The 14,366-nt window shown below is 37.9% G+C and overlaps 1 protein-coding gene across 2 annotated transcripts in view; it reads left to right on the forward strand.

Moving 5' to 3' along the window:
• The window catches only part of LOC126883144 (histone RNA hairpin-binding protein), a 125,872-nt gene that overhangs the window by 74,819 nt on the left and 36,687 nt on the right, over positions 1-14,366 (forward strand). For both annotated transcript variants that reach the window (XM_050648399.1, XM_050648398.1), the window contains exon 2: positions 4,071-4,348. In XM_050648399.1, the coding sequence (XP_050504356.1) occupies positions 4,071-4,348 (278 nt within the window). The remainder of the gene's footprint in view (positions 1-4,070; positions 4,349-14,366) is intronic.

The raw sequence follows: 14,366 nt of genomic DNA on the forward strand, positions 1-14,366 counted from the left end.
GATATTTTTAACGTAAGTAAATAAAAATACTATAAAATAAAAACAAAAGACTGATCGTCTGACAGAAAAGAGCATGACTGTCCCCGGGTTAAAGAGTAAGTAAAAACAGATATTTTATTCCATGTTTCTTCACATGAAATTAGATTAATTTTGTACTTGATCACTTTTTCCATGAACACAATAATTGGATATTGCAAAGTTAATGAATTTGTCTCCCTGTCCTAAATTATCAAGACTTCGGGATTCAAAATGAAAGAAATAAGTCACAAAAAATGCATTATAGTACAAAATGTGGAAATTAAAACATAAAAACATTAAAACATCTAACCTCCAATGGAATTAAAACTGCGAATCTACACAATAAGTTGAAAAAACAAAAATTCTTTTGAGTGCACTTTTAATTTCACCTATCTTCACTCTTGCTATCAGATATTGATAAATCATGGAACTCAATCTACGTTTATGTTTACTAACATATTGTTTGAAAGATCACTAAGTACCGATTCAGCGCTCCAGATTGTAAAGAAAAATTCACTAAGTACAATAATAAGTTTTTTAACTAGTTTTACCTCTGAAACTGAAACTCACAATAATGCGCTTAGTGAATTGTGCCATAAATTATCTCAGCAAATTAGAAGGCTTTAAACACTTGGTACTTTTCCATAGCTGTACAGTACCGTATTGAGTACAAATTGATGAAAATGTCAAAATCTCAAAAAAGTGCACTTAGTGAGTTTTACCTCTAATAGAATGATTAGTCTATTTGCAATGTCTTGGTTTTTATTTGTATGTTGGCACAATACAGTAGAACCCCGATTATCCATGCTCTTCAGGACCGGACGTGGCATGGATAATTGTAGTTGATCATGTGGTGAAGAATTTTCAGAATTTCACATAAACTTTATTATAACGGATCTAAAACAAATTATAATAACTTAAATGTACGAAGTAAAAATGTTCGTTCATCGAAGCGTTGTTTTGTGTGTGTTCTTCTCATCGTTATCTATTTTTCGTCACCGAGTAACCATGGCGAATGAACTAAGTTATTTCATTCAGCAATCTTTGGTAATACGCACTTGTACAATAATTGGCAGAGTCTAATAAATTTCAAAGTCAATGTACTTAACAAATTTAAAAGCATGGATAATAATCCGAACATTTATGTCTTATACAGGGTGATTCATTAAGAATGTCCAATCTCTGAGTTGTAAATTCTAGACCTCAAAATATTAAGATTTAACCCAAATTGCTTAGATAAAATATGCCTCGTTACTGAGTTACAGGGTGTTTTATTTAAAAATTTAATAAGTATTTTTAACCAGTACTTTAAAACTATTTGACATATCCTTGTCATACTTTTCAGAAAGTGTAGTTACCGTACACCTACACCCGACTAAATTATGATAATCAAACGTTTCTGGCTACTACCAGAGGCGTACGACCAGGGGACAGTGAATGGTTTACCCTTCCCAAATTCTACGCCACTGGTGAAATTGCTATTTTGGCGCAATATTTCGATTCTACAATACTTTCTAGATAAATAATTTAGTCTTTAGGGAGCCCCTACGTAACGCACTCTTATGGGAGTTTAACTATTGCGTAACGCAATTTTTGAAGATTTTTGACCCCCCCCCCCCCCAACCTGCGTTACGTAATACTTGAACGGTCCCTTATTCATAACGATAAAGTCATTATTTTTCGAGATATTTGAACTTGAAAATGAAACGGCAGAACCATTTTGATTAATGTATTGTGCCCCTTCACTTTTAACTTCAAATATCTCGAAAACTAATGATTTTATCGGTACGAATGAAGAGTATATTATTTACATAGAAAGTATTGTAGAATCTAAAAATTATGCTAAAATAGCAATTCTATCAGTGGTGTAGAATTTGGGAAGGGTCAACCATTCACTTTCCTCCTTACGCCTCTGTTAGTACACAGAAATGTTTATTTAAAATATATTAGTTGCGTGTGCAGTAGCTACACTTTTTGGCAAGTATGATAAAGGTATTTAAATTACTTTTAAGGTACTGAGTATAAATAATTTTTAAATCAAACATCCCTATTACATAAATATTAACTATTTGTATCTAGTACTTTAAAAGTATTTGACATATCCTTATCATACTTAGCAGAGAGTGTAGGTACTGTACACCTTACTAAACACTGTTAAATAAACCTTTCTGGATACTACCAGTGGCGCACGACAGGTGAAAGTGAATGGTTGACCCTTCCCACATTCTACGCCACTGGCGGCATTAGTATTTTAGTGCAATTTTTAGATTCTCCCATACTTTCTGTGTAAATAATATATTCTTCATTCGTACCGATAAAATCATTAGTTTTCGAGATATTTGAAGTTAAAAATGAAGGGGTACAATACATTAATCAAAATAGCTCTGTCGTTTCATTTTCAACTTCAAATATCTCGAAAACTATAAATAATAGTGTATTATTTACATAGAAATTATTGGAGAATCGAAATATTGCGCTAAAATAGCAATTCCGCCAGTGGCGTAGAATTTGGGAAGGGTAAACCATTCACTGTCCCCTGTCGTACGCCTCTGGTAGTAGCCTGAAACGTTGATTTAACATAATTTAGTAGTATGTACAGTACAAACATTTTCTGCCAAGTTTGACAAGGATATGTCAAACAGTTTTAAAGCACTGGGTAAAAATAGTTATTAAATTTTTAAATAAAACACCCTGTAACTCAGTAACGAGCCACATTTTATTTAAGTGATTTGGGTTAAATCTTAATATTTTGAGGTCTAGAACAGCGGTTCTCAAACTTTTTGAGTCATGTACCACCTACAGTTCATTTATTATTTTTGGTACCACCTATATGTTTAGATTGTATTACCAAGACTTACTAAGTACTACTATTTTAATTTTTTGTGTGTTTTGTGTACCACCTCAAATAGTGATATGTACCACCAGTGGTACATGTACCACAGTTTGAGAACCGCTGGTCTAGAATATACGTCTCAGAGATTGGACATTCTTAATGAATCACCCTGTATATAATACATACCATCCTATTAGAGGTAAAACTCAATAGAAAGTGGAGAAAAATCGCTTTAAAGGTACAAATTGTTTTTTAACCTGACTTGAATATTGGAATTTTTTTAATGCAACTTTAAAGAATAAATAAAACATATATGTATTTTAAACCATATTTAGTCACAGGAATTATGATACAATCAATGTTAGGTCAATTTTTGTACTTAATGAGCTTTTCGATGAACACAATTATTGGATGATGATATCCTATTAGAGGTAAAACTCACTAACTACACTTTGTACTTAATGAGTTTTTCCTTGAACACAATTATTGGATGTTTAACTAAACAAACTGAACAACAAAGTTTCGTTCTTCGAAAATAAATATAATTCTTTCAGCATTTATAACAGCCACAAAAGTCGCCTGCTTAATTGCAAAATAGTATTTATAAGTGAAATAATAAGTTTTAATGAGTTTTACCCTGAAACCGAAATTCACAATATTGCACTCCATATTGGAAGGAAAAATTCACTAAGTGCAATAATACGTTTTAATGAGTTTTGCCGTGAAACCGAAATTCACAATAACACACTTAGTGAATTGTACCCTAAATTATCTCAGCACATAGAAGGGTTAGAGCCCCAGGTGACTTCTCTAGAGTTGGGCAGTACCGTATTTAGTTCAAATTGATGAAAATGTTAGAATCTCAAAAAAGTGCACTTAGTGAGTTTTACCTCTAATAGGATATGTTCGTATATATACATACAATGTGTCTACCATATACGTACATAATATTATGTAGTTATGTATCCACCATAAAAAGATAACAGAAAAATAAATCATTCATTAGGAGTCTCCGTCAAGTGATTTATGGTGAAGTTATTTTGATAAAACCTCAAAAATGCAATTTGAGTAATAGAAAATCATAGCACAGATTCCTCTGTCTTGATAATCCGCATACGGATAATTGGAGTTCTACTGTATTCAAATCTGAGTCTTCATTAGTTATTTTTATTAATAACACTTTCAATTACAATATTCTAATCTTAAAAACTCATTTCAGTCATATCAAAAACATAAAGCCAGATCCAGATGGTCCATGTGACAAGATTCAAACACATTCAAAGGGGAGCACAATAGACAGTGGTATTACAATAAAACAAGAAAAAGAAGATGGATTAGGTAAACAGAAGCAAGAAAAAGAGGAATCAAAAAATGAAATATTAAATACGCCTATTAAAACTGAACAGTTCCGGGATGAGTCAAACCCTTCACCTTTTAACAAAGAGTTGTTCCAGAATTTCACCTTGCATAGCCCTGCAACCAAGGACTGGGTGGAATGTAAGTAATTTTTATGACTATTCCCCTATTGGTTATGATTTTTTGAAACGAAGCTTTTATAGTGACATATTCATTTTTCTCTATAACAAAAAATCATGATGACGACTGACAGTGACGCATGAAATATATACTGTTAATTTATTCAACAAGGGAAGTCCGTTATACAGATGTTAACCTTTCATTTAATTATAAAACAAAATTATTTCTACTAATCTTTTATTTATATCATGTTAGTACAGAATATTTCATAATTTTTATTAGAATAATGGATTATATGAAATAGTGGATGATATTGACCAAAATATTTTTGTAATATTTGTAAGATTTTTATTTGAAATATTTTTAAAAATAAAATTTTGCTATTAAATATTTTCACTGAATTATGACGCGAGTCTGTGAGTTTGCCAATTTTTGAAGTACAGTGGAATCTCGATAAGTCGGATTAATCGAGACCGCTGCCGATCCGGGTTTACTCCAGGCTGTGGGTGAAAAATAGGTCGATTTCAGGATATAATTCAGGAATTTTTGAAACCTATCAGTTGTTGTAAAGGACGATGCCAGGAATAACTTCTACTAAAATGTGACCAAAAATATTGTGAGCTTTTTTTGTTATTGCGGTTTTCATTTGTTAAATTTGCAATTTTTAAGGTTTTTTAATTTTGCAGCTTAGGATATTGATTTTAGAGAAAAGCTTTTTAATAGAAAGTTGTAGTAAATTAAAAAACCTACAATTTGAGCTATGGTAAGTTTAATTTCGTTTATTGGTTATTGCAACACAGCCTTTTTTTTTTTTTTGGGGAGGTGAGAATCTTCAAAAGACCCTCTGGGAAGATGTCCCAGGTGTGTCGGATTCAGTCCGGCACGCTTCACCGCGGGCCGAGGCCGCCTACCGACTAAACTCACCCCCTCTTTCTCCAGCCGACGGGTCTGGAACCGCACTTAGCGTGCATATCTGACCCGCCGACCTTACTCTTAACTCCCCTCCGGCACTCTTCGCGTGCATTCCATGAGTTTGGCGGCCTCCTAGCCTCCTCCCCGCAAGAGCCTCACGCCAGACCGGCCGGTGAAGCGACCGTCCAGCGCAACCCTCCCGCGGGCAGGGCGACCAGAATGCCCCCCCTCACGATGGAACTAGCAAAACAGAACCAGTTGGTAATTACGAGCAACGCCAAACATTCTTACTTTCATCAATTCATTCATTCAATACACATATTCATTAAAAATCTCAGACTTAAAACAAGGAGGCAGTTGGCGTAGGTTGGATGTAAGAGGTCCTCCCCCTCCAGCTGCCCCAGGACGAACACGGGTAGAACAAGGAAAACATAAATCAAAACAGAAACAGAACGAGAAACACAAGAGGCACTCAGCCTGAGTAGAAGGTAAAAGTCCCCTACTGAATGCCTCTTGAGACATGCACCACATTTAAATAAGATTAGAACAAAAACGGTAAAATATTATATAAATAAAATTGATAAATAAATAAATAGATCGATAAAACATAATAAATAATATAAAATAAGGGCAGTCAGCGTAGATTGGATGTAAAGGGTCCTCCCCCGCTGACTGCCTTGCATGACACAAACACGTTAAAAAAATGAATAAAAAAATAAATAATGACGATTGGTCATCCCGCTTGCAGACGCCTCTCTTTTTCCTCTTTGTGCTTGATTGTCTTGGTGACAAAAGCAATGATCAGGTCGAAGTCTCTCTTGCTGTCGATAGCTTTATCGACTAGCTCATGAGGCTCGCCTAGAGGGGATCCCAGCCCCAGCTGCAGCTCGGTACGCCCCGCGTGATATGCAGGGCACTCAAACACAACATGCTGCGCGTCATCCACCACTCCACAGTCGGGACACAGATCGTCCCCGGTCTTCCCTATACGATAGGTAAATTTCCTAAACGATCCATGTCCCGTCAAGAACTGTGTGAAGTAATAGTTGACGCGCCGATGCCGGCAATCGTACCATCTCACCACATCCGGAATCAGGGATCTTGTCCAGGCTGCCTTCTCGACTTCGGCTGTCCATTCCCTCTGCCACATCTGTAGACTTCTCGTCCTTTCTTGTGGTCCTGAACCTATTGCCTCCTTGCCCCTTTGGTACATTCGGACTCTTTCTCCGGCCAGGATGTGCACCGGTACAGCACCAGCCACCACCTGTAAGGCAATGGTTGATACGGTTCTGTACGCGCTGCACACCCTGATCAGAGGTTTTCTCTGGGCCCTAAGAAGCATGTCTTTGTACTTCCTCATTCGAAGGACCTCGTGCCACACTGGGGCCCCGTATAAAACTATAGATAGGATTGATTGTAGCATCACCATTCTTTTCTGGGATCCTGGACCCCCTATATTTGGCATCAACTTGTTTAGTGTGGAGGTCCTTTTTTCTGCCTTCCGACATGCTTCCTGTACTTGTTGTCCGAATGCAATCCTGCCGTCGAATATTATACCTAAGTATTTCACTGTCTTCTGGGGTCTTATTGCGGAGCCTTTGTATTCAAATATAATATCATTTCTTTTTCTCGGTCCCCTCAAGATTATGGCTTCCGTCTTCTCTACTGCTAACTTTAGGTCGTTTCTTTCTATCCAAGCCGCGGTCTTTCGTATGGCTCTATTAACTTTTTCTATTATTCCCCTATTCGTGTCGTCTTCGATTAGTAAAGCTAGATCGTCCGCGTATGCAATCGCTCTCACTCCTCTCTCCTTGTTTACTTCTAGTACCCCATTATATAATATATTCCATAGTAAGGGTCCCAGGACTGACCCCTGGGGTACTCCCGCGGTCATCTCTTTCTTCTTTTTTTTCGATATGCATACGGTTCTGTCAGATAGGTAGTCCTTTATTATGTTGGACACATATTCTGGGGCCCATTCGACGATTCTGTCTACTATAAGGCCCCAGTTTGCTGAGTTAAAAGCATTTTTTATGTCCAACAGAACGAGGACCACCCATCTCCTCTTGCTTGTTTTTGCCGCGTCCCTTATCCAGGTCGCGGCGTCGACTGTCGATCTACCTTTACGAAACCCATACTGTTGATTTGATAACACTCTCTCATCTTCCAACATGCCCTCCATCCTCTTCTTGATGTCCCTCATAGAACCTCATAGAACCTACCAAGGCAGTCAAGGAGGCATATTGGCCGATAAGAGGATGCTGAGTCGGGGGGTTTCCCAGGCTTCAGGAGAAGAACTAGGTTCGCCTCCTTTAAGTCCCTGGGGAACTCTTGTTTCTGCAGTAGGTCGTTATATATTCTTCTGATCAAGCCTGGTTTCTCAGTTGCTACTATCTTAATTGCCTCTGGTGGCAGCCCGTCGGGGCCGGGAGCTTTCCCCGTCTTCATTTCCTGACCAGCGGTTCGTATTTCCTCTTCTGTAAACTCCTCTACCATTGTTGGATAGATTTTTACAAAATTCTGGGTTTGCTTGGTGGGGAAGAGGAGTTCAGCTGATTCCATCCGCTGGTCCTCGTCAAGTTTATATGGGGCCATGATCTTCAACGTCTTCATGGTAATTTTATATGCGTCGCCCCATATATCGTCTTCCAATGCTTTTATCAGGGTCTGCCACTTCTCTCTTTTTTCCTGTCTTATTTTTTTATTTAGAGTTCTCTTTAGATCTTTGTATATTTCGTTCAGCTCGAGGTTGCCCTGGCTTCTCGTGTAATTCCTACGAGCTCTGAGGCATCTCTCCCGTAGACCTTCTATCTCATCCGTCCACCAGTAGGGGGATTTTTTATTTTCCTTTCTCTTCACGGTGGCCAACTTTGCAGCGTTTTCTAGTGCTCTTCTCAATTGACCAAGGTCAGAAATCTCTTCCTCATTGATCTTTCTGACCTCCGATAGGTACATGGTTTTATTGAAATAGATTTCCGTGTGACCCATCGACCGCCTTACTCCCCCTTTTACCTTTATTTCATATTTTATATAACGGTGGTAGGTGAATAATTGATCGTCGAGGACATCCCACTCGTGTACTCTTCTGGATAACCCCTCACTCGCGAACGTGACATCAATGTGTGTTTGGCTGGCCCCCCTCACGAAGGTTGGTTTATCATTGTTTAATACTTGGAGGCCAGCCTGGGCTATCCATTCATTCCACAGGTCCCCCTTTTTGTCATTTATGGGGGAACCCCATAACCTGGATTTCGCATTTATGTCCCCGGCGACCAGAATTTCTTTTTCATTCGTGGCGGCGTTCATTATTTCATCTACAATGGCTTTGTATCTCAACATAGGGATGTTGGGAGATATGTAACATGCCAGGAGGCAGAAATCCCTCAACCTAATAAGGATATGGTTTCCCCCCCTGACGATGCTAAGCACCCCCACATCCCCGTTTTTAATGAGCACCGCCACGTTTTTTCCGTCATCCTGGACCCAACCACCGCCTGAGGTAATCTTCTTGTTTGGTTCTGGGACGATGAGCAGGTCTGTTTCTAGCTTGCAGGCTTTTGCGTGGACAAGGTCGTGCGCACGGCGCGCTCTGCCCACGTTCACCTGCAATATCCGTATACCAGGTTGATCCTTGAGGTCCGTTTTGGTTCAGTTCCCTGAGGTCGTTACTGCGTCGGATTCGCGTCTCGTCAATAAATTAAAACACCTAAGAACTAAAATAAATAAATAAATAAGTGTAGATAAAATAGTTAAATAGAGTAAATAAATAAAATTTGTATAAATATAAATAAAATAGATAGGGTTTGTATAAATAAAATTTTTCGTTAAATAAAAATAAAGAAATATAAATATATTATTAATATAAATAAATAACAGTGCATTAGGTCTATTTTTTCTCGTAGATGTTTCAAACGAAACCCTGCGAGAGACGGTCTCCTGTGCCACAGGTGGACTGTATATGGGCCCACCCCCGTTCTCCAGGAGACCATCTCTCACCTTTTCGCTTTTTTTCTTCTTTTTTTTACGAATTTCTTAGAGGGCTCCCTTTCCCACTCTGCCATATACACACGCCCTATAGGCTGGGCATGTCATGCGATCCATGCGGTGCCCTTCTTCTTTACACGTCAGGCAGTAGGCAGTGCTGCTACACTGCGCCGCCGTGTGACCGCTGTTAAAGCAGTTGTAGCAGCACGCTACCCTGCTTTCACCCTTACATTCATATGTATTGTGCCCATATAAGAGGCATTTGTAGCATCTTACGGGCGTATGCTTTTCCATGATCGGGCATACCACCCAGCCTATACATATTGTGCTATACTTCCTCAGTTCCTCGGCTTTTGTTGGGCGTACGGCTATAGTAGCCACCTGTTCCCCGTGCCTATTAGTTCTTAGCGTTTTTATATCCACTTCTTCTGTAGGGATACCCGTATAGGCTTTTATGGCGTTATGTAGTATCTTCTCTGTTACTCCAGGGTCCAACTTCGTTATCGTAAAATAATTTTCTTTTTTCCGTATGGCCATGTTCATACCAGACATCCTTGTATCCATTTCTTTTTTAATTTTTCCGCGGCTCCCCTCCCTTTTAATTTAACGAGGATATCTCCCCCTTCGGTTTTTTTTAATCTGTCGACTTTTACTCCTATCTTCCCGATATCGATCTTTTTATTCATTTCTTTAAGCACGTCCGTGTATGTTTTTTCTCCCGTTTTAATTAGGAGGGCTTCCTCTTGTTCGTTTCTCACCTCTCTATCCATTTCCTTTCCTCTTACTATAATTTCCCAGTTAATATTCTCCCCCCGACCCACGAATTCTAGTGACTTCCGCACATCGTCTTTATTAATTTCATTATTGACGATTACTCTAACCGTTTCCGGTTGCTTCTCCCTTTCTTTTATCTGCTTGATGGCCTTCTCGGCCATCTCATATATCCCGTGTCTCTTTATTTTTGTGACGTATGTATACCACTGGTTTTTTTGACTAGCCATAGAGCTTCTCTTAGCATTCTCGATGTACTCTATGTCCCCCTCTTTGCATCCCTCTATGAGTTCAAAGACTTCCTCCCTATATGTTCTTATTACACTTTCTATCCCCCCCTCTGTTATTTCGTTTTTCGTTATTATTAAGCATTCTTTCTTTTCTACCGTTTCCTGTAGTCCACCTTGTTCCCACTTCGTTTTTTCAAAGACCTTTTCTTCCCATTTCTTTTTGTAGATTTGGCTAAATGCGTTTGAGTCTCCCCCTTTGTTTAGGATCCCTATTATTTTTTCTGTCTCCTTTCTCTGCCTGTCTTGTTCTACCTTTAATTGACATTGCTCGCATTTTATCTCTTCTTCCTCTCCTTTTGACACTTGGATATGGCTGGTTTTATTTTGAATCGTGTTTATTTCCCCCAGTAGCTTCTTCATTCTAATCCTCTCTTGTTCTATGGATCCATCCGTGTTTAGGATATCGAGCATCTCCCTTATCTTCCTCTGGACCCTCTCTTTATCCGTTTCTTCAGAGTATTTCTTACTCTCTTCTAATTTCTCCTTCTTAAATTTCTCATTAATCTCCAGACTATCCCCCTTTCTTTTTTTTACTTGTTGCATTTCGATTCTTTCCCCCTCATCGAACAGGAAAGTTGCCAGGATGCTTTCTTCTATATCCTGCCATCCTGCTTCCCCTTGGCTTTCTTTTTTTCCTTCAGCTTCTGCTTCTGCATTCTCTACAATTTCTGCCGAGGAACCTTCCTCTCTTTTGCCTCCATCTTCTTTTTCTTCTTCTTCTTCTTCCCTATGTATTTCTCCTAGAATCTCCTCCCCTACCAGTGTCGAGTGTTTTTGGACACCCGATCTGTTCATTTTTGGCTGCTGACTATGCCAATTCAATAGTTCCAATTCGAATTTTCTCTGCTCTTCTTCGTCTACTTTGCCGTCTAGCGGCTGTTCTTCCCTATTCACATTTTTACCTGTAGCGTTATCCTTGTTCGTTTGCGTTTGGTCGTCTTCGTCTTCCCTCTTTGCTTTCTTTGTTTGATTTGGATTCATATGAATTCCCACGAGTCGGGACGTGCTATTCGTCCGACGCAGCAGTGCGCCCTTACCGCGTTAAGGCTGTATTACTTCGGGAGGTCGCCAGGTATCCCGAAGGGATCGTTTATGATGCTCTAACCCTCGCATCTCTCATATCTTTGGCACGATGCCTTCCACCGTGATAATGGGGATTTTTTATTGAGGTTTACTCCTCTAGGCTTTTTATCACGGTTGCCTCCGGACGCAGTGGCAGTCTGTATTCACAGGCTACCTGGAGTTTCCGCGTAACTGCTGCCTCCCCTGTTACGCGGGATTTGGAATGGATGTGTGGTGGGAAAGGTACATTGGTGGGGTAAGACATGGCGGCTACTCGCATTGGGTATATCGAAAAAGTTTTCGAACAAAAACTTGTAATCGGAGTTCGACGGCAGAGCCCCCCGCACAGTGCTTTGGGGCCCCCTATCGACCTCCGGCCACAATGCTGAGGTGGGCGAGATTAAATTGAGAGATTAGAGTAGCCGTAGGGAAGTTCGAGGGTGAAATAGAACTGCTGAAGGCGAAAGGCGTCGCAACTGCTCGCCTCAGTTGCGACGCCTTTTAGCGTCCAGCGGCGGTGTCCGGCGCCCACCCGGTGCACAGTCGCTGGACGCTGGGACTGTTCTTGGTTTCACCGGTCGTGCTCCCCTCACAATTTTAGGGACCACGACCCGTTACTCGGCCCTCCCACCGCCGTCGAGGTAAAAATACAGCCCCAGGGAGAGATTGCAACACAGCCTGCGAAAGGTCCAAAATGGCCGTTTTTTACAATTGCGTTATTTATTGTACAAATAATTTTTTTTCATTTTTTAAAGCTTTAAAATGAAGATCTTTCAATTTCAAACATAAAAAAAAATTACAAGGCCGGATTAACGAATTTGTTGCTTAGATATTATAAATTGTTTATCCCAAGAGGTCAAATGTCGAAGGCTATAACTTTTTGAAAAAAAATCGTAGAGAGTTGGTTAAACATCCAATCTCCTTCTAAAGAGTTATGTTTTCATATTCTGATGTAAATAAATGCGTAAACCATTTTTAAACTTATAATTTTTGGGTTTGAAAATAAGGGGGCAAATTTCGTTATAAACATTTAGAGCTGAAGCGGCCCTGTACATCCTATGAGTTTTTAACTTACAGATTATTGTTGCTAAAAAGGAAACGAAGATTTATAAAAAAATAAAAAATTTCTACGATTAACTGAAGCCGAGCTAAATGTTGGGCTTGAAAATAAGGGGGCAATATTCGTTATAAACATTTAGAGCTGAAGCGGCCCTGTACATCCTATGAGTTTCTAACTTACAGATTATTGTTGCTGAAGACGAAACGAAGATTTATAAAAAAATAAAATTTTTCTACAACCAACTGAAGCCGAGATAATTGTTTCTTTTTTCTTAAATCGTAGTGCCTTTATTTACAACAATTAAGAAATTATTTTACAGTCATTGACTAAAGAAAGACTTATATTATCTTAAATTAAAAATGATTATAAAATATAGTTACATTTAATTATTAAAAATTATTTTTAAAATCGGTGCTTTTGCGAGCGTCCGAATTTTGCAAATCGCCCGGCTCGCTTCAAATCCGCGCGCTCGGAAAATGTTTACGTAACTTGTATTAAATTTTGACCGAAAACAATTTTAATATTACCATTATAATATACAGTCTATTTACCACTGTATTTGTTTTTCTTGATAAACTTTTATATGTGAAATCTCATTTCTGAAGAAATAATATTACAAAAATGATACATATATATGAAATATATAACTATATTTTTAATTTTTTCATTGTTATATAAATATAATAATAATAATGTTACTTCCTATTATACAATATAAAACTTTTTCTTCTTGTAGTGACTATCCGTTTTGGATGTTGGCGACCATCATGGCAATCTGTACTTGCACACTAAATCGATACTGCTGCTCTAAAAAGATTTGTAGTTGTTGTGTTGAACGACGTACGTAAATTTTCTAGCAAGGTAATCCTTCGCCTTCCTGGTTCTCAGTTTCCAAATGGGGTTTGCCAAATTGCCATGATGGTCGCCAACATCCAAAACGGATAGTCACTACAAGAAGAAAAAGTTTTATATTGTATAATAAGAAGTAACATTATTATTATTATGTTTATAGAACAATGCAAAAATTAAAAATATAGTTACATGTATCATTTTTGTTATATTATTTCTTCAGAAATGAGATTTCACATATAACAGTTTATCAAGAAAAACAAAAACAGTGGTAAATACACTGAATATTATAATGGTAATATTATTAAATTGTTTTCGGTCAAAATTTAATACAAGTTACGTAAAAATTTTCCGAGCGCGCAGATTTGAAGCGAGCCGGGCGATTTGCAAAATTCGGCCGCTCGCAAAAGCACCGATTTTAAAAATAATTTTTAATAATTAAATGTAATTATAGTTTATAATAATTTTTATTTTAAGATAATATAAGTCTTTCTTTAGTCAATGACTGTAAAATAATTTCTTAATTGTTATAAATAAAGGCACTACGATTTAAGAAAAAATAAACAATTATCTAGGCTTCAGTTGGTTGTAAATTTTTTTAATTTTTTTTATAAATCTTCGTTTCGTCTTTAGCAACAATAATCTGTAATTTAGAAACTCATAGGATGTACAGGGCCGCTTCAGCTCTAAATATTTATAACGAAATTTGTCCCCTTAGTTTCAAACCCAACATTTAGCTCAACTTCAGCTGGTCGTAGAAATTTTTTATTTTTTTATAAATCTTCGTTTCCTCTTCAGCAACAATAATCTGTAAGTTAAAAACTCATAGGATGTACTGGGCCGCTTCAGCTCTAAATGTTTATAACGAAATTTGCCCCCTTATTTTCAAACCCAAAAATTAGAGGTTTAAAAATGTTTTACGCATTTATTTACATCAGAATATGAAAATATATGTCTTTAGAAGGAGATTGGATGTTACAACAACTCTCTACGATTTTTCTTCAAAAAGTTATAGCCTTCGACATTTGACCTCTTGGGATAAACAATTTATAATATCTAAGCAACAAATTCGTTAATCCGGCCTTGCAATTTTTTTTATGTTTGGAATTGA

The sequence above is a fragment of the Diabrotica virgifera genome, chromosome 4 (genome assembly GCF_917563875.1).
Source record: "Diabrotica virgifera virgifera chromosome 4, PGI_DIABVI_V3a".
Lineage (NCBI taxonomy): Eukaryota > Metazoa > Arthropoda > Insecta > Coleoptera > Chrysomelidae > Diabrotica > Diabrotica virgifera.